This window comes from Serinus canaria, chromosome 4 (genome assembly GCF_022539315.1).
Source record: "Serinus canaria isolate serCan28SL12 chromosome 4, serCan2020, whole genome shotgun sequence".
NCBI classification, from domain to species: domain Eukaryota; kingdom Metazoa; phylum Chordata; class Aves; order Passeriformes; family Fringillidae; genus Serinus; species Serinus canaria.
This window is the reverse complement of record NC_066317.1, coordinates 6,344,921-6,369,638: the sequence shown is the minus strand read 5'-3', so window position 1 is coordinate 6,369,638 and position 24,718 is coordinate 6,344,921. Positions and strand designations below refer to the sequence as shown.

General features: G+C 41.4%; 1 protein-coding gene across 1 annotated transcript; it reads right to left on the bottom strand.

Moving 5' to 3' along the window:
* Window positions 1–275: 275 nt before the first annotated feature.
* On the bottom strand, window positions 276–24,413 carry HSPA4L (heat shock protein family A (Hsp70) member 4 like). The gene is made up of 19 exons (XM_030238745.2): window positions 24,190–24,413; window positions 20,781–20,838; window positions 20,016–20,156; window positions 18,928–19,050; window positions 17,498–17,597; window positions 16,460–16,593; window positions 15,604–15,848; window positions 15,442–15,518; window positions 14,152–14,303; window positions 13,548–13,654; window positions 13,058–13,191; window positions 11,641–11,843; window positions 9,469–9,570; window positions 8,849–8,986; window positions 8,386–8,511; window positions 7,667–7,774; window positions 6,645–6,764; window positions 6,130–6,291; window positions 276–5,360 (listed from the first exon to the last, which is right to left on the bottom strand). The coding sequence occupies exons 1-19, from the start codon at window positions 24,294–24,296 to the stop codon at window positions 5,166–5,168; spliced, it is 2,532 nt and encodes an 843-aa protein (XP_030094605.1). The 5' UTR covers window positions 24,297–24,413; the 3' UTR covers window positions 276–5,165.
* Window positions 24,414–24,718: the final 305 nt, after the last annotated feature.

The following is a 24,718-nucleotide window of genomic DNA, read 5'->3' as shown; positions in this document are numbered from 1 at the left end:
GGGAACGTGGGAATTTGTGTGCATCCTAACGCAGAGATGTGATGGCAGCTGTGAAAATAACTGCAGTTCCCCAGAGGAAAAGCAGTGCTGTGTTTGGGCTGCAGCAGCCTGGGCCAGAGAAGCTGAGAGGAACCACAGCAGGACAGGTGAGGCACCAAAAATGCCTTTTTCTTACCTGTGGCCTTTTGGACAAACTCCAAACGTATCAACCCACGACATCAGACAAAGCTGCTTTTAAGAACACTGATACAAAAATGAGGTCTTGGGTGGTCATGTCTGGTTCAAGTAGCGGTTTATATATTTATTATAATTATACACAACCTTGACAATCTGTATTGCCATTCAAAAATAAATCCAAGTCTTGTCAATTTGCACATGATCTGTCACTACTAAGGATCCCATTTACATACATGGTAAACATTTTCCATACTTAAACACTGCTATAAATTCTGATGCTCCCATCTCCTCCCCCTTTATCCCCTGGAGTTATGGTTATCAACTATGGAAAGAAACTTTTCCAAGCACTGCAACATTCAGGGACTACCACCTTTTTTGATCAACTGAATTAAACTATTCCAACACTTGGTAGAGGTGGTTGGTGGCTATAGCTCTTCATTGCCTTTTTGTTTAAAATTATTCTTGATGCATTTCATTGCAAAGATTCCTGGTTTTCATTGCTCGATGCTTTTCCTTCTGACCAGTAAAGAAGGAAACCAAATTTAGCAGCTGTATCAAGTAAGTCACATCAAGCACATTCCTGGTTTAGTATTCTGCAGTGCTAAGTCACATTTAGCTGTTTTCACTGTTATTTACATGTGTAGTAAGTGGCTGAAGTCTTCAAATTTCAATTACAGAAAATGAAAAATTCAGCTAGGAGTCAGCCACCACACACGCTGAAGAGCTTGTGTTTATACTCCAACTCATAATTTATGAGGCATTAATGCCTTTTGTTAAGCAACATGTTTTTTACCACCTCTTTTGAGAGTTTCTGTCTCCTGGTGCCTGGAAGATGAGAAAACCTAAGAGTAGCAGAAGTGTAAGAGGCAACAAAATATTCCTCCATCCAGTTAATAAACTCACAGCTAGTGGCAATTAATATAAGCATCCTTAGAGCAGGCAGACCTTATACCAGCCCACAACTCAAGTTTGGGCATCTCAGCTTCACTTGAGAAGGGCTCCCAGAAGTGTGGAAGCATTACAGTGTGATTACACAGCAATGAGAAATCCTATTTTGAGTAATGAGCTTCATGGTGGCACTGATCTATGGGAATTGAATTTAGCTTCTTTTCCTACAGCAGCTGGGCAGGTGCTTTGAAGCAGCAAACGCAGCATGTTTGCAACACGACTTCATCTAGCATTGGTTAACTGACAGGCATGGAAAACCAGAGCTCTGGCAAGTGTAGATTCCAACTTTTGTTAAGGCTGTTCATTTTTCACACTGGTGTCAAAAAATAATTGGGAAGAAAACCCTTCTGCCAGCTCCTTGCTTGTTTCCTGAAATTACTTTTACACAATCCTTAAAGGAAAACCCCCACTTAAATATGGATTATTTGAGAACTGTTATTAGCAATCTGTAGGAGAGATTGGAGTTCAGCACACAGAAATGTTGCCAAATACTAAGGAATTTCAAATGTTGAAGGTACAAAGAAATCTCATCACCACACAGATTGGATGCTTTACCTTAACAGCTTCCACTTGTAGGTGGAAGAAGCAAAACCTCCATCCCTCACAGCACATGGTGTCCAGAATGCTGGAGCTGCACTGCAGACACTGCACTGTCTCCACCTTGCTCTGCCCCGGGGCCTTGGGAGGGAATACAGCTTGTGGAATACAGGTTGGGTGTTTCCCAAATGCCTCTGAGCAGTCAGGACCAGCTGCTCACTGCTCTGCAAGCCTGCCCCAAAGGCACTATTTAAGCAGTGCAAGGACACTGCCAGAAGCCAGCAAGGGAGAGGAGTCTTAGGTCAAATTGACATACACGATCAAATCCTTCATTCAAAATCAAAGGGTATTTTGTCATGAAGCAGCAGCTTCAAAAAAGAAGAGCATACAACCCTAACTTGAGTGTCACAAATCTGTTTATGTTACATCTGAAGTTCAAAGAAACTCCTTGGAGTCTAAAGTACCATAATAAAAAAAAAGTGGAAAGGAAAGAATGAATCAGTTCTAGACTAAACTTAGTTTAGTCAAGAAAATTAAAACAAATTAGTTTTGAAGTCCTGTCTTGAGCAAGTCCATTAAAGCTCCAGTCAGGAGAGAATGAGTCCTCTTTAAAGGAAAGAAGGAAGCTCTTACTGGTAAAATGAACCAATGTATCTATGTTGGTTTGTAACTAGATCTTTACATGACACTTCAGAAACTGATTTACAAAACTTTTGTATTTCAAACAAACTCTACTGCCTTTACAAAGATAGTGTTGCTTCCTTTTTTTCTTTTTGTGGGACATGAGGGGAACATTTTCAAATATTAGAAATATATCTTGCCCTCAGCAGAAAGTTCCAATAAGACATTATCAACAAATACCTGCTGTTATAATACAGAAGATGCAGAGCAGCAGACTGCTGCTGGTTCCCTACCAAAACTTTGTGTTGCAAAGACACTCACTCTGGTGCTGTCAGGGGAGGCAGAGGGACATGGCTCATTGAGTCTGACAAACAAAACCTCAAGTTGTGCATAGTGTGTAAGTACTTAAACCTGTCCTGGTAAAATCTCCTCTTTGTAACAGGAACCAGATTACATATGAGCAAGTCATATATTAATGTCAGTCTCACTGTGGAAAGATCAACTCTGCCATCCCAAATGGGATTCCTAACACAGACCTCAGAGCCAGCTTCTGTGGGCAGCATTCCTCTTCAGCAGGGATCTAGAGACAGACCAGATGCACAGCAAAAAAACTTCCTATTCTAGTAAGAAAACTTGAGTATAGCTGTTTGTCTGAACCGTATCTGCTTTTAAGCGTGCAGAATTATTTTAGCCTTTATCCTAAGCACTGCCTCAAACATCTGTGATGTGGTATAAGAATCTGATGGCCGTGAGCAGAGGACACTCAGGTCTTGCACATGACCCTTTAGCTACTGGAAAACTGACACTGGAGATTTCTGCTGTTTTGTGCTCTTCTGCCACAGGTACCAAGAAGTCTACCTAGACAAATTATTGTGCAGCTGGATTTTAGGAAGGCAGTACTTGAGAATGCTGCTCATTACACTGCTGTGGTAAAAGCCATTAGGATATAAATGGTGTTAAAGCCTACAAGACCCAAGCCAGCCCAGGCTGACTGAAAGGACAGCTGATGCTGCAGTACAGTCACCCCTCAGCACAACAGGTGTGACTACCGTGGCAGAACTTGAGACTGAGGTCACAGAGGAGCTGCAGAACAGCTCTCCTCAAAGTCACCCAGTTTTTGTTCAAGGACGTTAAACATGTAAAACTTAGTGTCAGACCATCCACAATGATTGCATGGAACAGCAAGAGAGCAAAGCAGATGCATCTCAGTCACTTGATGTCAGAAGATAAAATTCCAGCACTTGAACTACTCTGGCAGATAGATTTATGTACAATGATGAATGATTCTTCCTCTTTCTGTGAAGATATGGGAGAGGTGAATTCACCTCTCCCAGGGGTCATGAGTTACTTTTCATAGCATGAACAGTGGAAGATGAAGGGCACAGCTGAAGATCAAATGGCTGCCAAAGCCAGAAACAAGATCATGGTTCTTCACTTGTTTACAACAGCAACACCTCCTATGAGAGAACTGCTGCAGGAGTGCCTGGTTAACATGTGAATTTGTTTCTGGGACAGAGTTCAAGTCACTGAAGCATTACATGGAAACTCATTTTAGTTTCTTATGCTAGGTAAAGAAACCACTTTTCATAGTTGGACTAGCCCATTGCCACTCTGGCAACAGAAGAGTTTCAAGTCAATAATGACTGGCTTTAGCAAGTGCTGCAGCACCTCAGTGACTGACAGAAGCATTTGGAATATATTTGGGACATACATTGGACCTTGATAACATTTAAGATGTATCAAAGAAAACGGTGATTCTACTGTGTAATACATTGTAGACACTTTCATTAGACAGCTAAATGACCAAAGCTAAGTGGTAAGCTATGCAAGTTCATCAGGTAGATTCCACCTCTGGGGTAATAATATCCAGTTTTTAAGCTCTTTTGTTTTGGTCCTTGACCAAAAAATTTACGTGCTGAGCATCAAGGCTTATATAAGCTCTCAGCATTTCTTTCAAGTTTGCACCAAACAGCATTTAAGCCACCTAAAAATCAGGTGGTGATACCCAGTTTGCACAGCACTGTTTCTGTTGTTTCTCCTCCCCAGGATGAGATACAATCAGATGTAAATTGAGTTCAAAACAAAAGAAGTTAATAGTTCCATGTGCAATAAGACATTTTCAAGGGAAAGCTATGCAGCAGGCCTTGAATGTTCTCCCCTCTGATCCTATTCTCCCCAGCATCACCCTGTCCTAAGCTCAGCATGGTATGTACAGCAATGTGCAGAGACCAGGGACTCCAGCACACAGCAGAGCCACGGTGCTGGAGCAGTCTGCAATGAAGACTGGTAATGGGATGGGAACCCAAAAAACGCTTAAGCTCGGATTATTTCCTATGAAAAAGACCGTACAATTCTCATGGTACATCAACAAGATGGACTGGTATGCCAACTAACTTCTATTTTAATATTTAAATTATAACAATACAATAACTAGAAAAGGTCAGTGCTTCAAGTGACAGGTTTTGCCACTTTGATTCCAATATTTTTCCAAAATAAAGATGCGATTAGATCTACACTTGAGCATCAGTAGTGCAATACAGTATCCTTTCCTGAATAAAGGAGCTGAGGTTTATCCACAATAAAAGCTTTAAATAAGGTAGATTGTTGCCATTTATATATCAATTCTGTATGTTTGATATAAAATATATTGGGAAAGCTTCAACTGACTTATACAATCTACATTTGGCTAAAGCTCCACATAAGCAGCATCAGTGGAAATGAACATCAGAGGTGTACTTAATATAAAACACTTTCAAAACTACTCAGCAACGAATGACAGAAGTTGGCTAAGAATAACTGAACATCTGAGGTGTGTACCAGACAAAAAGAATGGACCCTGTGGTTACTTGCACTATTTTAATGAAGTAAAAGAAATGCAAGGTTTAGTCCACTTCCATTTCTCCGGGGGGTTTGGTCTGCTGAGGGTTGTCCTTGGCTGCTTCGGGCTTTGTTTCAGCAGCGCTCTGTCCGTTCACGGGCCCGTTGTGCTCCCCGTTAGCTTTGGCCTGCCCGTCACTGGGAGGTTCTATCTTCGGCTTGGGCTTGGACAGAATGGGGTTACAGAAGCTGTCCAATTCCTAGTTGTGACACAAGTGAGACAGCAAGGTCATTTGGTGGCACAGCAACTGCACTCAACTACAATGCCTCTGATTTGTATGGTCCCGAACTGTCACCATGATATTTCAGGAAAAATCCCTTCACCAGGATTTCTTCTCCTGGGAAGCTTCAGCCTCTCCCTGTTTCCTCCTCTGGAATGTGATTTGGAAAATTATTTACCCAGCATGTGAATTATTTTTAATTAATGACCAATCACAGCCAGCTGTGTCAGACTCTCTGGTCAGTCATGGGTTTTTATTATCATTCTTGTTTAGCCTTTTGATGTCTCCTTTCTCTTTCTTTAGTATAGTTTTAGTATATCATATCATAATATAATAAACTTATAAGAACTTGGAGTCAATTCTCATCTCTCACCTCACAACACCGCAACACCTAATGGCCTGGAATGGCATTGTCAAGGACCAGACTTCTCTATTCTGCCAAGTCTACAAACTTCAAAAAATGCCTTTCACTACCTGAGGAGCTTCTGATTTGTTACAAACCTGTATGGCAACCCATTCTGTAGAAAACTGGTGCTGTAACTCAGGGTATTTTAAAAAGGCTCGTGCAGAAATACTACTGTAAATCAACAGCCAGCACTGAACAGTGCTGTAACTGCTGCCCTCTCTGTATAGATCTTTTAATAGCTTTAAAATCTCTGCAGATGTATAATTCTAGCTCAGATCTAGGCTAAAATCTGGTTCAGGTAAAACTGATTAGAATGCAACAAGTACAATTATTTTTTTTTACCTTGGATTTTGCTAGTATTTCTGCCACTTTGACAACTGGATCCTGAGTTAGACTGAGTTTGTTCTGAGCATTCATTTTGCTGTTCAACCAATTCATAGCCTCATTAATGTACTTTTCAACTTTCTCCATCTCAGCAGGATCTAGGTGGTCGTATTTTTCATCCTAAGGAGAGAGAGAGAGGTAGGTATATTTGTATCACCAATTAAAATATGCTGCTCACCCAATTAAGTTAATCTTTGAAGTTACAGAAACACCAGTAACAGCTGTAAGTTGAGATCCATTTCAGGTGGTACCAGCCACCATAAAACACATAAATGTCTGATTTATGTTCTCGCGAAGCAGCTCTTCCTGCTAGCAATGCTCAACAAGTTGAAAGCTCTCAGGAGCAGAAGGACAACAGTCCTTCTAAAGCAGTGTAAGAGGCAACTTTACAGGATTTGCTTAAACACAAAATACTCTACAGCCAAACTCAAAACACCTACAATCAATTGAAAAGCTAAAGCATGTGGCTTCACCTTATTTTTGTATGCTTCTACTGCTTTCATAAGGAGCTGAATCTTCTTCCCCAGCTCATTTAGAACTTTTGGTCTCTCTTCATGTTCCATGCATCTTTCCTGAATAGGCTGTCCAAATTTCTGCAATGATAAGCACCAAGATCTTTACAAAACACATATTTCCTTTAGTCTGCTCTAAGAAAACAATGCAGCATGGGAAGGAAGGCCTTGAACTCCTTTTCTCACCCCTTCAAAGAGCCAAGTCTTTGCATATTGCTTTAGCCCAACAACAACAAAAAAGCAGAAGTTTAAACACAGGAATAGTGACTGTGCTTTCTAGGGTTGGTATTTTGCTGTATTTTGCAAAAAGACCATTTGGAACAGAAACCAGTTTGGCTTTAAGGGGTGCTTTAATTTTTAAGAAGTTAATCTGTAAACAATCTAATTCTATCCACTGTTGGATTTTCCCTTCTCTTGAATACTGGCATCCAGGCAGTTGCCTGGATCTACACTGCTGTTTCCATTAGTTATTGCCCCCCTTGAGGAAATGTGACTGGAGAGCTGGAACCCAAGGGCTAGACACATATTTCAACTTCCAATAAACTAGGTAGTTATTCATCAGAACTCACATTTTTTCCCCATTAGATCCTTAAAACCTGAAGCATTTAGGGGGTGATTGTCATTAATAATCAAATGAAACACAGGAAGCTACTGTTAAAGCACTCCAGAGCCTTTATTGTTGGATATTAGACCCAAAAATTGGTCTTACTATACAACTAAAGAAGATCACTGAGAACAGGGAAAACAGAATATATATTATGGAACACATTCCTCATTACCCAGGAGTGCAGTCAGACTACTCAAAAGCCTCTCTCAGATTATAAGAAGTCTGACAGAAAATTCCCATAGCAATTAAATCTATTATCATTAGTGACAGTCTGCTTCATTTCAACCTTCTTCAAATTAGGAACACAACTCACATTAAACTGTACTTCTAGTTCTAAATATGACTGAGTTTTCTAGAAAACAACTTAAAACCTTACCTTTAATTCCTGAAGCTTATCCATGTATACTTGTTTTGGCTGGTCCTCTCCATCTTCATAAAGCCAGTTTTCTGTGTCCTCCAACATCAAGGTCAGCTTGTTTGAGTCCTACAAAGCAAATTATGGACACTCCAAGTCAGAAAGGAACACATCAAATGAGACTTCTCTCCCTACTCAAAAGAGGACTGCTGCATCAGCTTAAAATATTCCAAGTGAGAGTGAAGGAAAACAGTAATTAACAGACTTCAAAGCCAAGATTTTACAGTGATGAGAGAGGCAGGACAACCCTACTCATGTGATTTGCAGGTGAAGTTTACCAGAGTTATAAAATCAGTCCTGAGGCTATTTAAGGCACTCCATGCACCTCTGAAGAGTGTTCCATTATTATCTGTTAATTTCCTTTTTATTCCTACCCACTCATGCCCTTCAGAGCCTCGTGGTGATCTGTCCCACTTTCCTGTGCTGACCATAGGGTTTTCACTTTCTGCCTGCATCCCTGACCCTTCCTTGCCACCGAGGAGCTTCTCAGACAGTAAAGAACTCTGCAAGTCACATGTCAGGTGTAAACATTAACCTGAGCTTCACTGCTGGCAAGTCAAGCCATCTCCTCTTCCAAAACTAGTCCAAGAGACCCCTGCAGCCTCCACAGAACCCACACTCAAAATTCATCAACACAAAGGAACTCTTCCCAACAGCTGAAACATCTAAGCACGTCTTACTTCTTCAGTGATGAATTTCTCAAAGGCTCCACACAGCTTATCTCTGAATTCATACACATATTCTTCAACAGCATTCTTAGCATCATTTCGTTCCTTCTCAAGCTTGTCTTGCATCATCATCTTCCCCTAGGGTGGAGAAAGGAACACTGAAAACTGAAAGCATTTTTAAGTGTCAAGCTTAGTGACTACTTCAAATTGTACCAGAGAAGATGGCAAAGGCCTGATAATTCACAATTACTGCTAAAAATGTTCACCTCTGTAGAAGTCATCACTACAAGCACAACCAGAATGGGCTAAGTTTAGTCCAGAGAAATTGAATCATTTCACCAAAAACCAAAACCTGCTACAATTATGGGCAACTTCCTAAAGAATTCTAAATTAGATAAGTCAAAGATTGCAAATATTTTTAGATAGTTATTTTCAGTGACATTAATTTGAGCAGTCACCTCTTTATGCTGCTTACCTCATTTTCTATATAGGAATTGATCAGATCTTGTCCCAGCTGCCTACAGAGGCTTGCCTGTATAGGGAGGTCAATACTCTTAACTTTTGTTTTAGCCTTTGGCTGGGAGGGATGATCTTGCTTTTCTCCAGAAGCCGCCTATGAAAAGAGTGACACTACTAAGAAACTTCCAGGAATCTTAAGTATTACTACATTTGTGATCAAAAAAAAAAAAAAGACAAATGAAGCTAGTTAAGACAGCTACAAATTAATCTTATGTAAATTAAGCTCCTACTTATTTCTCTGTATTGAAAAATCACTATTAACCTTAGTTTGGAACTGAACAGGTGAAATTAATTTCTTTAAAGAACCGTTAAGTAAACTTGTACAAAAGCTTAAAGCACTGCATATTGTTCTTCACAATGTTTCCTAATCTCCCTAAATTCCATCTTCATCATAAAACCAGGTTAAACAGCAGAAACCTATTTCAAAATCTTAATCATGCTTTGTTGAAAATTAAAGTGCTATGGTAGGATTCCTTACTTATCCATTTCAATACAGCCCCATGTTTTCCAACTAGCAAAATCATTTAAGTGTGAGAGTACTGGGCTAAAAATGTCCTATCAATATTGAATACAAACCTTTGTTTCAGTTCCAGCATTTTCAGTTTCCTCATCTGCCTGGTTCTGTTGTTCAGCTTGACTTTTCTGCACACCTTCTTCTTGATCAACCTGCATTTTATCCTGCAGAGAGTTGCATAACTGAATGCAAAGGTTTGCTCTAAGATTGAGGACTGATATCAATTACAGTAAATCCTAGACAACATATGAACTTCACAATCAATCTTAAAAATTTATGGGTCACCATGTTTAAACAGGCATTTTGATGTACTATTTGTATTTGTAGTATTTGTATTTATAACTTGCAAATTAAATGAAAATTCTACTCTGCTGCTTGATGTTGCTGTCTGTCCCCACTACATAATTACACTAAGCCTTGTGAAATACTCACTTGAAATTAGAAACAAATATATATAACACGAAATCAAAGAACATTCTAGCAACACACCACCAACACAGGAAACAACAATGGATTCTCTATGGAACAGCCAGAACTCTGACCTCCTATAATTTCTGACCCAAACTTTTAAAGTTTGCAACCCAAAGCAGAAGTAATTTAATCACTGCAATTATTACCTGCATCTGTCTCACAAGACTGTGAAATCAATAAAAATTAGCTTCTGTAGTGGCAGCCTCTTGGGAGTACATGAGCAACTATCTTCCCTCCTTGTCACCCAAAATAAAGAGAGCCTGACTTAAATTTTTCAGTATGTTAAATTCAGAATAAGGCATAAGTGATAAACTATCTGATTGGTAAATTACAAGTGCAGATCACTTGGTTTAAGTAATACAGCTCCATGTCACCACTGAAAAACACTTTTAATGACACAGTAATGGGTAAGCCTGATGTTTTCAGGATGATTCTAATGCTCACAGATCCAGAGCATTAATAACCAACAAGCTGTAGCTAAGGTCTGAAAGGTCCAAGATTGCCACCATTTACAAGGAATTTGTATTTCTGGATTCACTATGCATGTAGAATAATTTACTACTAGTTCTGCAAAAAAAAAAAAAAAAAATTGTTTAAAGGATTCCAAACTAGCACAGGTGCCTATGTTGTAGTTTAAAGTGGAAAACAAGACTGCTTTGACTAAATTTAAAGGTTAGTCACCTGAGAGTAGGAAAAAAAGTATTATCTGAATCCTCACTTGCTGTTCTTACTGTTCACACAGAAAAGCCAACAACTGGAAGGAACTGCTTTGCCTACAGGAAACAGCTAGAGGGGATAACAGGACACACAGACAAGACAAACCTCCTCCTCAGAGTCGAGGGGATCATCCTCAATACTGAAAGGTAATTGCTGACAAGCACCATTGTGAAACAGAAGATGTGTTAGATGAATGAAGTGCTACAAAAGGAAAGCCTGAGCATGGAAGCAGCTACTCTCACACTGAATTCAGCACACTCCCAGTAAGCTCCACAGGCCTCTTACACTAAATGCCAGCTCCAGCACTTCCAACCTTTGCTCATTTGATTACCAACACCACGTATGGAGCACTTGCCCATAAGGATCTGCATCATGCTCAGCAGTTCAAATATGCCCACATTCCTGGAAAGCAGCACAGTGTTTAAGAAGTTGCTTATAGCATTTATGTAATGCTAGCTGTGTAACCATTTGCTCTAATTCCTGTAGAATATCCAACTAAGGTGGGAGAAGCTAAGGCCAAATCCTAGGAGAAAGGCTGACAGGGCCAGTGCTAGTGTTGCTGTTTCCAGCTTCAAAGTGGCACCCAGACCTCAACTCTGCACTGCAAGGGGGGCACAGCTGCACCCCCCTGGGAGCTACTTCCAAGGAGTCAGTGCAGTTTTCTATGTATAAGGAAATACCATATATTTTTTACTCATTGAAAACATACTTTGGGAGGAAAAACCTTTAGAATTAGAATTAATTTGCCAACAGATCTCATTAAATACACTGCCTTTTGCTAGCAACATTAGATAATGCTAAGACCAGTAGATGATAAAAACAATGATAGGACTACTTCATTATTTTTTTAGGATCCGTTTTCCATTCTTTGTTCTTATTGCCACACTTCAGCAATAAACATGAAGAAACGTGTGACATAACCAAAGAAGTAATTTAAGGGTGGAGAAGCAGTAACCATCAGAAGCCAAGCACAGCCATTTACCCTGCAATTATCGGCTCTCATTGTTGCCACAATGACAGTGAAGATGTTTACAAGCTTTACATACCAGCTCCTCATCTCTGCCTTGGTTCTTACTTGCAGACTCGGTGTCCATGGGGGTGTCGTTGTGCTCCCCCTCGACGCTCTGCTTCTCGATGATGGACGCGCTGGCCACGCTGAAGAGCCCGTGGATGTTGACTCGCACTTTCACCTTCACCTTGGAGTTGTCGCCGTCGTGCTGGGGACCCACGTTCTGAATAGTGAAACGCCCTTGGGAACGACAGAGGTGGCTTTAATTGTTGTCCCAGAATGCAGAGGAAGAGGGGAAAAAAAAACCCCAAACACATTCCTTTAAGGGTGTTAATTTAAACAGCAACTTTACTGTTTGGAAACTTTCTATTTAGCTGATAATCCTACAATGTAAACTGCAGGTAGATAAATTAAAAGCTGCTTCCCCGATTATTATCAGTTCACTGATAATTAATAAGATGGTTTTGCTTTATCTGTATTCATAAAAAAAAGACAGTACTTTACTAGGTGTTCTACTTCTCTGTTGCCTTCTGTAACCACCACACTAGAGAAACTACTCTGATTTCATCTCAAATGGTTTCTTTTGTCCACGTAACTCAAACTTCACACTGAAAAATAAAACGTTAACAGAGATAAAATATTCTGCTCAAATTTGATAACATGGCTGCACTACACTTTTTGGAAAACAAATAGTGCTTATCAACTTTCTGAAAGCAGTGGGGTTGATTCTCTATTTTGCAACTTGCTGAAAATTTAAGTGTAAATGATACGCATATGTAAAGGAGAATGTTTCTTCCTCAGGACCACAGACTTCTTGCATAGACAGCCAAACAGATAGCAGCAAATTTGTACCTGATTCACAAATCAGTGAATAGAACAATGAATAAGGACCCTGAGGAGTGTACTAATAACTGCAAAAAGAGTAGCATTAGCTAACAAGAAACTTAATTATGCCATCTAATTCTTTAGATTCTACTACAGATGCTTAAACTGAGGAAACACTTGTATTTTATATACTCAGATTAACAGAAAGAGACATGACAGATAGCATAAGACAAGTTATCTGTCCAGACAGGCCACAGCTCCTTTGATCCAATTTCTTTGAGAAATACAGGCTGGCAAGTACATAAGATCCTAATCAATTTTATAGAGACTCAAAGAACCAGACAATAGAGCACTAAACTCTTGGTGCCTACTTCTTTTGAAGCATTCAGAAACTGTAAAGATAGACAGAAGGATGAATGCAGAATTTTTTTTAGGCATGTCAAACAGAGATGTCAATAAGGTTTGCTCACTACATTTAAATCAAGAAGCCTGTGCTGAGCCTTTCTAAAGAACCTAAGCTTTTCTGTAAGCTAGAAAATATGGAAATAACATATCTAACAAGAAAGGGGAACCACTTTTTCCTGTATCAATAGGAGTTAGGGATGGAGGTTTTATTCCCATGTCCTTACCTATTCTGGAATCAGGATAAGGCACTTCTTGTGGATGTGTATAATAAGCTTCCAAGTCAAAAGGCTCTTTCTTGTGGAAAGTAATTACTTTTGAGAATGGAGCAGCGTGGTTCTTACTGAAGACTTCACACTCCCTACAGCAAAAAGCATTAGATAACCTTAAACCTCTGAGCATAACTTCATGGATAATCAAAGTCAAGCTATGTTAACAATCAGCAGCCCTTCTGATGAAGCAACTGAGTGATTTGGTTTAAGTCAGTTTTTAACAAGAGTTGGAGGTTGAAGGCCTCTAGGTCTCAAAGCTGAACTCTGCATTTTATGTCACACTTATTAAAAATAAGGCAACTTCATCCCAACATTTTATTAATATTTCCAATCGTTAAGCAGTAACCGGAACCCAAAAGGTAAAATGCTAAAAATGAAAATTAGAATTTCAACATTTTTCTTTATATCCAAACACACACTGTTTTGTAGGCACTGTACAACTTACCCTGTTCCTTCTTCATAAGATGATTTCCATCTCAATGTTATGGAGTAAGGAACAACGTCTGTGATGGAAAACTCACGCACTTTAAAAGCTGGAGAAAGAATTGCACACTAGGGAGAAAAGAAGAGACCAAAAATTCATTATATCCATGTAGTTAAATAAATAGCAAGTGCAAGAATTAATACTTATCATATAGGTCATAAGGAGGTCCTGCTCATCACAGACTTTTTTTTTTTAACAGAAACTTCCTAGAATTAATTGAACTGAAAGACTTAACTAAAGGAATAAATGTTATTTCCTAAGTGATTTTCAGTAAAGATATCCAGCAAAGTATGGGTAGTGACAACACAGAAGTAGACCAGCAGAATTTGGGTTCTCAAATTTAACAGGTCTTTTTAACTAGCCCATCCTTCTAACATGACACAGCAGCAAATTAATGAATGTAACAGAATAATTTCTAATATGGTCACTGTCACCAATTAGTGCAAGAACAAGTAAGACTCTGCATCTTGTCTCAGCTGCAGTACCTTTTGCTTGTGGTTAGCTGTATTTCATTAGTACATTTTGTTAAAGAAGCAATACTATAGTTTTATTTCAGGAACTATACCTGCAAGGCACAGCCTCTTGCAACAGCTTCATCAGCATTTAGCGTGGTGCTTATCTCTTTACAGAAAAAGTTAGAGATCTGTTCCTTCACTGCTGGAATTCTAGTAGCCCCACCTACTATTTCTATACTGTAGATATCTTCACGCTGAAGTTCTAGAAAAGAGAGTGCATGCCCTTAAGTTATCATCAAGGTATCAGAAAGCTATCTTTGGACAAAAAAGAAGAGAAAAATAGATAAAAGTTCTCTTATTATCTAGACACTGTGACAAGCATTGAATGTATTTCATGGTTGAAAAGATCTTAAAAACTCTTTGTCCCTCTGTAGGCTACAAAGTTTTCTAGTTGCATAAACCTGGGAAATGCAGAAGCCAAGCATCAATGAGAACAGCTGTTCTTTAAAGTGTGTTGTTCATGCGCATCCCCTTTCTGCTCTGCATGAACTCAGAAAGGTGAAATTGGGTCTTCTGCACTACTGGACAGTATCTCACCTCTCCCAAACAAAACGAAACCCAAATAGATCTCATTTTATATTTGGCTGAATTTTACTTGCCAGAAGAGAAAAGAAAACCTTTAAAGCCAATATATGTAAAAAATAGCACATTGTGCTTGAAGGTTAACTTTTTGATTCTGGAATCAGGATATGTGTATGAAGCCATCTCAAACAACTGTCAGTCCTTGAACAGCTCAGCTCAGCAGTTACTCAGGTTTTTAATTCCTGTATTTGCTAACGAGCCAAGTCACAAGATCAGAAATCTTCCCTTTTAGCTGAAGGTGCTGGAACTGGGGGCAAAACCTTTCCTGTTAAAGTCTACTTCACTTCTTTATACTACATTAGGCAAAAAAAAAAAAAAATTACTTTGTTATTGGCACATGCTTCAGGTAATTCAATTTAAGAATATACTGCCAAATTACCAGGTCAGTGAGGACATGTAAGTACCACATGGAACAGGCTGGCCAGAAAGTTGCAGTAAAGAATAATATCTTTTCCCATCATCATTTTGGTTTGGTTATTTGGTGGTTTGCTTTTTTTTTTAATAAATTCAGAGTGCCAACCTTTTCCATGACAGGGTGAATGAGGGTCAATAACCAAGGCTGCAGAGTAGCATGTGCACTAAATGAGGCGGGAATGGGATCATGCATTCATGGCAAGCATATGAATGGAACTTACATTTAACTTTTCAGTATTTAGCTTTGCAATTCTAATAAATACAAAAATACATCGAAAAGATAATCATTAAAGAGATCAGGAATGACTGGATTACTAGCAGCACCTCAAGTAACTTCTACTTACTGGCTTGATCCATGGCTGCTCTTAGAGGAGGCTCCACTCTGGCCAGAAGGGCAGCACACAGCTGCTCGAACTGAGCTCTGCAGGGCAGGGAGAGTGCTTGGTGTTACCAGGCTGCTCAGAGACCACAACCCCCTGGCCCTCAGTGGGAACACCACCCAGTACCTGTTCATCTTACTGGAGACATCCAGGTCGTTCATGAAGCACTCGATGTTGAGGGGAAGGTCGGACGCGTTGGCGCTCATCAGCTTCTTGAGCTTCTCACATTCCTGATACAATCGCAGCAGGGCTCGGGGATTCTCTTTTACATTCAGCTTGTATTTTGTCCTAAATTCTTCAGAGAAGTAATCTACCAAAGCCTCATCAAAATTCCTGCCACCTACGAAAGGGTCAAAGGTAGTGGCCAAGACCTGGCAGAAGACAAAGAAGGAGATCAGAACTTATCAGACAAGGTTTGTGCTGTGTCATTTACTCAGCATAGCAAGGAGTGCCATCACCGCCTTCCACATAGCTTCAGATGGCATCTGGCTACCAGAGACAGGCCCACAAAAGCACTCAGCCTTTAGCAGGTCACAGACAAAATGTCTCCAAACCAGGAAGCAAAGACTGTTCAGTTTTGGATTCAGACTTTGAACTGTCAGGGATGGCACAAACCCCCCCCCCCCAACATCTCAGACAGACTCAAAGACAGTTCAAGAGTCTCCCATAAGTCAGGCAGTTGCACAACTGCAAGACTTAAGAAACTCCCTGAATATGCAAATCTTTCAGGGATATGACACAAAAACTGTGCAGTGTCCTTAATTATCAAGCACTTTCCAGAACACACTTTAGGATGCTACACTTCTGCATTTTAGAAAAACTTACTTGATGAAATAGCCAAAACGTAACAGAAAGGTTCTGTATTCCACATTTTAAAATTCTTTTCTATAGACATTTATTTTTAAAAAAATTAATCTTTTCACAGTGTAGTATTTTGAGTTTAAAATACTTCAGGCTTTTTATGTATGACTTAAAAGATTACCTTCAGTTTTCCCTTGTTAAAAGCACAGATGGAAACCTGATATGCAGAATGCCCCATATCTACAAAGACCACATTTCTTGGCTTCTCTTCCAAGGCTGGCAGATCTTGCTTGTATATTCCATAGGCTAATGCAACTGGAAAACACAACCCATGGAAGGTAAGGGGAAGGCACACACGGCTGCAGACCATGCATAAAAAGCACCACCAAGAGACAAACACTGCCCATATTCACCCTTTCTAAAGACCTTCCTAACTCTTATTAAGAAGTCAAAATCGTGTTGAAAACACATTTCTTTTATTGACAAGAGAGAAAGAGATGTCAAGTGAAAGTTTAGCACTAATAAAGACTCCCCCTGTGTTTCAATTCTGCTTGTAGCCAAATTAACACTGCAATTTGTGAAACTGCACAGATTAAGACTCATGCCTTCACCTCTCCCTTGAAATGCCTTAGCTTTGAAAAATTCAAGCATGCCCAAGAGATAAAGGAAATGTTTTGAAGATTCATTTACACAAGTCTATGATTTTACAACTAGCACTCATTTGGAAAGCTTTTTCAGACTTTCTAAAAGCAAAGAGAATCAAGGAAAATAAAAATTACTGATTTAAGCAGCTCCAACTTTAGTCTCCATGAAGTGTTATGTGTTCTATGCTCTACCTTAGAATTCACCAGAACCAAAAGAGGGGAGTAAATTATAGATAGGGAGTAAATATATAGGGAGTAAATTTATAGAAATATAAATATATAGGGAGTAAATTTATAGAAACAGTTGTGCCATTGCTACAGGACTGACACAAGTTTAAGCACAGATCCCAGGTTTATTTCCAAAGGTATTCCCAAGTGTGACTGTGCTCAGGTTAGCAAACCTCAGCTCTCATGGTGCCTCCCAAGCACTGCACACCACCCCACTGCTGTGTTTCCAGTTGCCAAACTGGAATGGGCAGTACTAGCCTGGACAGCTCTGTGCCAAGCTCCCAATTGTGTAACAGCAAGGTGTCATTCAACAGCCTCAAAGGACAAAAAAAGTCCTGGCCCTTTACCTGCTGTAGTTTCATTCATCAGCTTCAGACAATTTAATCCTGCAATCTGTGCAGCTGCCATTACAGATCTTCTTTCAGCATCAGTGAAGAAACTGGGGACCTGTTTCCAAAAATAATGGCATTGGATATTATAGGATATGGATTTTTTAATTTAGAGTAGTCAGACTTGCCCATCAAGCTATCCTAAAAATGTCATTACCACAAGAAACTGTTATAAGCTAACCTCAAATTATTAGGCTGTCTGAATAAAACAGCTAGCTAATTCATTTTAGTGCATATTTTAATTAAAAATTCAAAATATGCCAAAAATGAAGTTGCATCCAGGGTTGTTTTAAATAAAGCAGATTTTAACATGCCAAAAAAAAATCCTGAAAATGTTTTCCTAGATTGTATGAATGAGTCTTTCCTCTTAAAATCATCACCAGTTCCTGGAAACACTTGTGCAGGACAAAGCCAACCCAACAAATACTCCCACAAGGCCCACAGTAAGTCACTGGCAGAAGCACTGCAGCCACGCTGGAATCCAGCTTGAACCTGCATCCCTTTTTCAGCTATCACTGCCACCACAGTGCCAGCTTCCAGTGTGCTCCAAGGTTCAGTGCCACCAAAAATAGCCACAGCACCATCAGAGCCCATTTAGGATCTGGCTGCAATCAGCTGGCACCTCTTCAGCAGACTCTTGAGTAGAGCTCCATTTTGTTGTGTGTTTTGTTGGCTACCACTGTGGGGCATTGCCAAGGATGCCTGGGTGTGTGGGAGGTATTCTCCCAGCTTAAGGAAGCAAGGAAAAAGATCAAAGCAGGTTTTTAACAGCTCAAGTACACAGCTTTCCAGTTCCCATGGCTCTGCCTGACAGAGAAGGGATAACTGCAATCCTTCATGCCCAAACTTCCCACCAGGGCCAGTAAACAAAGACCATGTGAAAAGCAGACACAGGACTGTGGATCCAACAAAATAAAACGACTTTTTCAAACAAAGCCAAGTGGTTTGGGTGTGTCACGTTATCAGCATGACCCTCAGATCCCTAAATTCAGCTGCACTACAACAGGGTTCACCCATGCAACAAGAAAGAAACTGAACAGGAATTTAGGAAGGTTCTTTGGAAGCAAGGAGGAAATGCTTGCACCTAGGACAGCTCCCATTTGTAACAAGAACTACAGGAATCAGAAATAGTGTCTGTAGCCCTTGGAGACAGACAGACTGCATCAGCTTAAGCACTGTGTCCTTTCTGGAAATACACTCTGCATTTAACAACCTTGTCATCTCCTCACAGATGCTTCAAGAAGGATTCTCATCTGGAAAACCTGCCACAAAGGGTGTCATTTTTGGGGATATGATTTCAATCTGCTATTTGAACCTCTTACCATGGTATAAATGGTCCTAGCTTGCATAAAGCTGCCTATGGATTGAAATAAATATACACAACTTACTGAAATCACACAGTCAGCCACTGGTTTCTTCAAAGCACTTTCTGAAGTCTCCTTCAGCTTGGCCAGCAGCATTCCTGTGATCTGTTCCACTGCAAACAGTCTCTCTTCATCCAGGTACCTCACCTGGGACAGAGAATTGGGATTCTGTGATAAATCATCCCAACCATGCTCTCAAGATGTGCAATAATTATTCATCATAATTATTATCAATTATTAACTCATAATCATGAATTATTATTCATAATGTTGAGCCTTGAGACCCACAGAACACCAGGCTCTAGACACAAGTAACTCCCTGTCTTGATCTGTGCTCCCTACAACAAATCTTCAACAGTTCAGTTTGGGTTCTGTTTTGTTTTTTTTTTTTTTGTGGGAAGCTTAACACCCCACTTATCTCAAGGGACCATTCACAATGGTACAGTATTTCTGCTGCTGGTGTATTCTGAATTAAAAAAAAAAGCAGCAAAAAAAGAGCATAATATAAGTAGGATCACATTGTGCTATAACACAGGCTAAAAATAAAAGTTTTGGAGCAAGCCCAAGGAACATTTGCTTCCTGCAACAGTCACTCAAACACAGAAGGCAGGGAAGGTGTAAACCAGGCAATTCCAACAGTCCTGCCCTGCTCAGGAAACGTGGTTGAATCCTCAGCCTCCATGGGAGGTTCTGTGTCCTGAATTCCTAACAAGCTATCATCTCTCCAGCAATCTCAAGCACTCCTGCCACTTAGTTTGGAAGCAAATTAAAGATAACTTGTTCAAATTTCATATTCAGAGCATTATGTTGTTTTCCTGACACTTGGCCTCTGCATGTCTGATGGGAACTAATAATCTCACACTGTAATTATACAGATTTCAAGATAAATCTAGTAGGGCCAAGTGAAAAGCTCATGTGACTAAGGAAAACTAATATGATTGATGAGAAGCCTCAATGGACATCTTGGAGAAAGTACAGACTTTTTTAGAGACACAGGAATGTGTTCAGTTTTTTAAAGGAAAATGCAAGTGACCACAGAGGAAGTTTAGTGACAAGGGCCCAAAGTGCTCATCTCTACCACCACAGAGATTCCACCCAAAGCTCTCACTCACCTTTACTCCTACAGAGCCATTTGGCATCTTCTGAAGTTCATAGGGAAGCTTGGCCCTCTCAGCTTGGATGTAAGGATCTTCAAATGCTCTTCCATGCAGTTTTTTGAAGCCATGGACTGCATTTTTTACATTTGTGATGATCTGTGGCAAAGATATTTTCATTACCCATGACATTCTGATACAGAGGACTGTGCAGAAAGCAATTTTTCATGTTGGGCTTAATGCACACACTGACCTCTGATGAGCCCCACACATTCACTGAAAAGCAAAGTGTGAGAAGAGTGAAAGAATCACCTACTTTTTAATCTATGGCTCCTATTAGAAAAAATCATATGTACTTCTCTCTGTAATAACCATTAACTTGCTGCCATCAATTTTTCACTGTACTTTTTATTTTAGAGGAGCTTTCTGATACAGCATGAAATATTTAAGATCCTATATTGTTGCAGTGGCTGCCTGCAGGAACTAATGAAGTTATTACCTACATTAACCTTAAATGAACCTTCAACAAATTAACACATTTCCCTTCCTTTAAAGTTCTCCTCTAATTCTGATCCCATCTGGATGTAAAGCCTCCCCACATTTACTCTCTCATCAGTGTTTTAACCTAGTCATTTGCAGGACAGGCTTTTAACCAAAGAAAGAACCAAAACAAACAAATCCCAGCAAACACAATACTTAAAGCTATCAAAATAAACTACTACAGGACAATCTTCTCCAAGATGAACTTGTTTACCAGTTAAAAAAAGTTTTGGATTCATTTACCTGGCTCTTTGCTGCATTCCCGATGGCTCGGGTCTTGGATCCTAAAGATATACATGCTCTACGCAAAAAAAAATATAAAGAAAGAAAAGAATAAAAAAAAAAGAAAAATATGAAAATTTCAGCTTTAAAAGAAAATATCATAAAATATTTCTGTGGTACTTTAGAACACCCACAAAAATTGCAGCAGCAGGACATGGATGTGTTAAATAACAGCACTACTGCATGAAGCACCAGAACCTGAAGTGGAATTCTAGTTTTTTTGTTCTTTGTAAATTAGCTTAAAAACAGCAAGCAACTGCAACTGTTGCCATTTCAATTGCATTTAAGGAATCCTGTGAAAGCTGAGATGTTCCACAGTTCTTATCACGAAGGAAAGGCACTGATAGTAACTTCTGGGTCACAGGTTAAAACCTAAGAAGCCTGTGAGATTTCATTCAAACCCCTGAACTTTACCAGCCAGGCTCTCTCGACTCAACAACCCTTGAGTCTCACAGGGCCACATTCACACTCTAAGAGCTCTCAGCAACAACCCTAAAACAACAATTAAAAACCCACAAATCAAGGGAGCTGAACGAGCTGTGAAATGCTTCCATAGCTGAGCACTACCAGGTCCCTACTGCGAACCTGGGGACAGCTCCCTCCCAGGCACTACTGTAATCCACAGCTCCCTGCAGCTTCTTGGCTACCAAGGACACCCCCCTGGATCAGCAAAGGCTGCCTCAAGCCCCAGCCACCATCTGGCCTCTCAGCACTGCCTTTGGAAATGTTCTTTTCTGTTCTGGAAGTTACTAACACTGCATCCTCACATCACTTGAAATACAACTCTGCCCCAAAAGGCAACCGATCTGGCCACGATCATTCAGGAGCAACAGAGAAACTCAGATTTCACACAGCTCAAATGTGATTGTTTAATGCATGCATAAAGGTCACTCCACCACACTGCTTCCTGCCTCCCCTCTATCACTGAGGGCACAGCAATTTGGCAGGATTTTCTAGCAACCTCTTCTCTGTGACATCCAAAACCTTCTCCAGATGTAACCGCTGCAAACACACGAGGCATTCCCCAACATTTTCAAAGAGGCACAAACTTTTCATTTTCAGCTTGCACAACCAATTTTTACAATGTCTGATGTCACCACCACCCTAGAGTTCCCCAATTCCTCCTTGTGATAATTAGGGGAAGTCAGATAAACGAGCAATTTCCAAGGCAAGCAAATGATTTACAAACGAATGCTATTGCATCACACCTTTCCAGGGCAGGGATCTGCCTCTGCTCACAGCCAGCACAACCTGCACATTACCCCATGCAGAAGCAGCTCAGAGCCAGCACAGCTCCTGCCACAGGTTGTTTCAATTACTTCCAGCACAGGGGAATGGATGGTTTCTCCCTCCTGCAGCTGGGAAGAAGAGATGCCAAAAAAATAAATGTGCCCTCCTTGGCTCAAAAAAACCCAGTCGTTTCCAAGATTCCTTATTACATCATCTTAATTACAGCATGTGATCACATTAATCACACCTGGTGTGAAGTAAGCTATGAGCTATCAGCAACGGTGCTGTTTTCCCACAAAACCACAGTGGTGAGGCAGAGCACCTGAAAGCACCATTTGCCACGAGTTTAACGTGCCAGAAGCACTGGAAATGTGCTCAACAGCTCTGCTGAAGTTTTCTCCAGCTCAGGGAGAACTCAAGTGTCAGTTTTCAAAGAGACACAGGGCCAAAACCCAGGAAATATCAAAGTTCTACTGAAATGCATGGCTTACTGGCAGGATCTTTTCCCCTTCTTTGTAAAATGCTCCTGCTAAAGCTTTCAGGGTGATACATGGTTGTACTGACACTGGATTACAGAATGTAATTAACTAATAGCTAACTCAAGCACCTGCATGATGTGAGCACCTCCATAGGAATAAGTCTATTTAAATAAGTCCACATTCAAATAAGTTCATTTACTGAGCTGCTGTGTGCAAAAAAGTAAGTTCTGATAATTGAAGAATTAGATCTGTCTGTATCACTCAAATCCCTCTTGAAGTAAAGATTTAGCTACTATGAGAAACTTACATAACAATAATAACCTGTTACATTTCTATTTACCTTTGTTTGATTTCTCTCAAGACAGTAACACTAGAAAAGATGTTCCTCAAGGTTCCCTGTACTACTACATTTTGCGACAGAAAAGGTCAATGAAAATGTCACTTAAAGTGTGACAGGTACTGTCTTTAAGTGTATGTGCACCCCCCACATGCTGTAATTGCTAACTTGAACTTCTTTCATAATCACTTTGCAAGTGTCTTGGAAGTACAGATGATAAGACATTAGTGTAAAAAACAGCAAAGGCAGGTAAGCCTACCTGCAAAGAACACACTCGAAAAATAGCTAAAAATTGCAAGTGCTCTTCATCACAAGGGAGAAGGAAACTGCAGCTGCCTGAGGATTCGCTGGGCAACAATTTCATGGGATACTTTGCATTTGAAAGGCCAGAGAATTTCAGTTCTCACTGCATATCTAGTGCACAAGGATTATTACTTCCTGAGAGTTAAAATGAAAAGCATATTTATCTATATAGCAAAAAGAATTTTCAAGAGTATTCCCATTAAAACAGCAATCAACTTCTTTGTACTTTTAAAAGCCAACTTTTTAGAAAGCAAACCTACATTTCCCCGAGAGCAGGGCAGCAGTGCTGAACTTACTACAGTCTGGCACAGCAGAAACAGCTTTCTCTGTTGGCTCCAAGTCGCTTCATAAAAAGAGAAGCGCCATCCAACCCCCGATTTTTATGAGTGTTATACGAATCCCTGAATCCTCCTTCAAAATTATGCACAGATGGAGCTCTAAAAATCCTAGACGTATCCCATAGAAACAGAGGAGCAATATCTCCACCTACTCTTGCGTCTCCCATCTCATCACGGACGTTGCCCAGTGCCCCCCCCCTTCCCCTCCAGACCTCGGTATTCCAGGGCCAGCAGCTGCGGAGCAAGCACGAACAGGTTGAAAGAAAGGGAACTCATCGCGCCGCTTCCCCGCTGCTGAATCAACCTCCTCCTCCTCCTCCTCAGTCTCGCCACCACTCGTGTAATTGTTAATGGGAATTAACAATTCCCTGGCAGCCCTTCCGGAGCTGGGCGAACACGCTCACTCCAGGGGCAGCGGCATCTCCGGCTGCCCAAGAGCGGAGCCCTGCGAGCAGCGCGCCGCCCCAGGCTCCTCCGGCGGCGCAGCGCGGGATTTCAAGGGCACGCCGGCACCGCCGGGAGCCGGCACGCACCCCGCACACCCCGCTACCTCCCGGCACACGCGTTCCCGGCAAGGGGCTCCGCGCCGCCTCCCGGCTCAGCCGGCACCGCCGCGCCGGGAATCCCGCGGGGGGACGCGCGGGCAGCCCCGGCGGGCGGGGCCCAGGCGCGCCGCTACTCACGGGGTGCAGCGGTCGCTGTACTCGTTGGCGATGGTCTCGATGCCGCCGCTCCGTGCCACGCCGATGTAGCAGTTGAGGAAGCCGAGGTCGATGCCCACCACGGACATGGCTGCGCCTGGCACTGGCTCTGGCGCTGGGACCGGCACTAGGGCTCCGCGCCCGCCGCTCCCCCACTGCGGAGCGCCGGCACCAACCGGCAGCAGACCCGCCGTGCGCAGGCGCCGCCGGCGGGAAGCCCGCCCGGCCCCGGCGCCGCCTCGGCTCTTTCCGGCAGGGCTCGGGAGGCGCTGCCCTTCCAGAAGGATCTGGAACAGGAGGGATGCGGGCGAGAGGGGAGGGAGCAGCGCCGCCCAGAGCGGCAGAGCGTCAGCGCTGCGCAGGGACCGCCCCGGCCGCCTTAAAGGGTCCGGGCAGCGCGGCTGGCCCGTGGCTGTGGGCGCCACACAGGCCGAGTTAATGAGATTAGAGCAATCCCAGCAATTAGTGCAGAGCGGCCATAGGGGCCATTGGTACGGCCGTGCTGGCAGCG

What these genes read in the sequence shown, in the direction of transcription:
- HSPA4L (XM_030238745.2), bottom strand. Translation starts at nt 24,296, where the DNA reads ATGTCCGTGGTGGGCATCGACCTCGGCTTCCTCAACTGCTACATCGGC. An exon ending in TTAACAAGGGAAAACTGAAG is followed by an intron (nt 15,849 to 16,459) that starts GTAATCTTTTAA and finishes GTCTTCTGCCAG; the next exon opens with GTCTTGGCCACTACCTTTGA. An exon ending in TAGAAGCATACAAAAATAAG is followed by an intron (nt 6,292 to 6,644) that starts GTGAAGCCACAT and finishes CTCTCTCCTTAG; the next exon opens with GATGAAAAATACGACCACCT.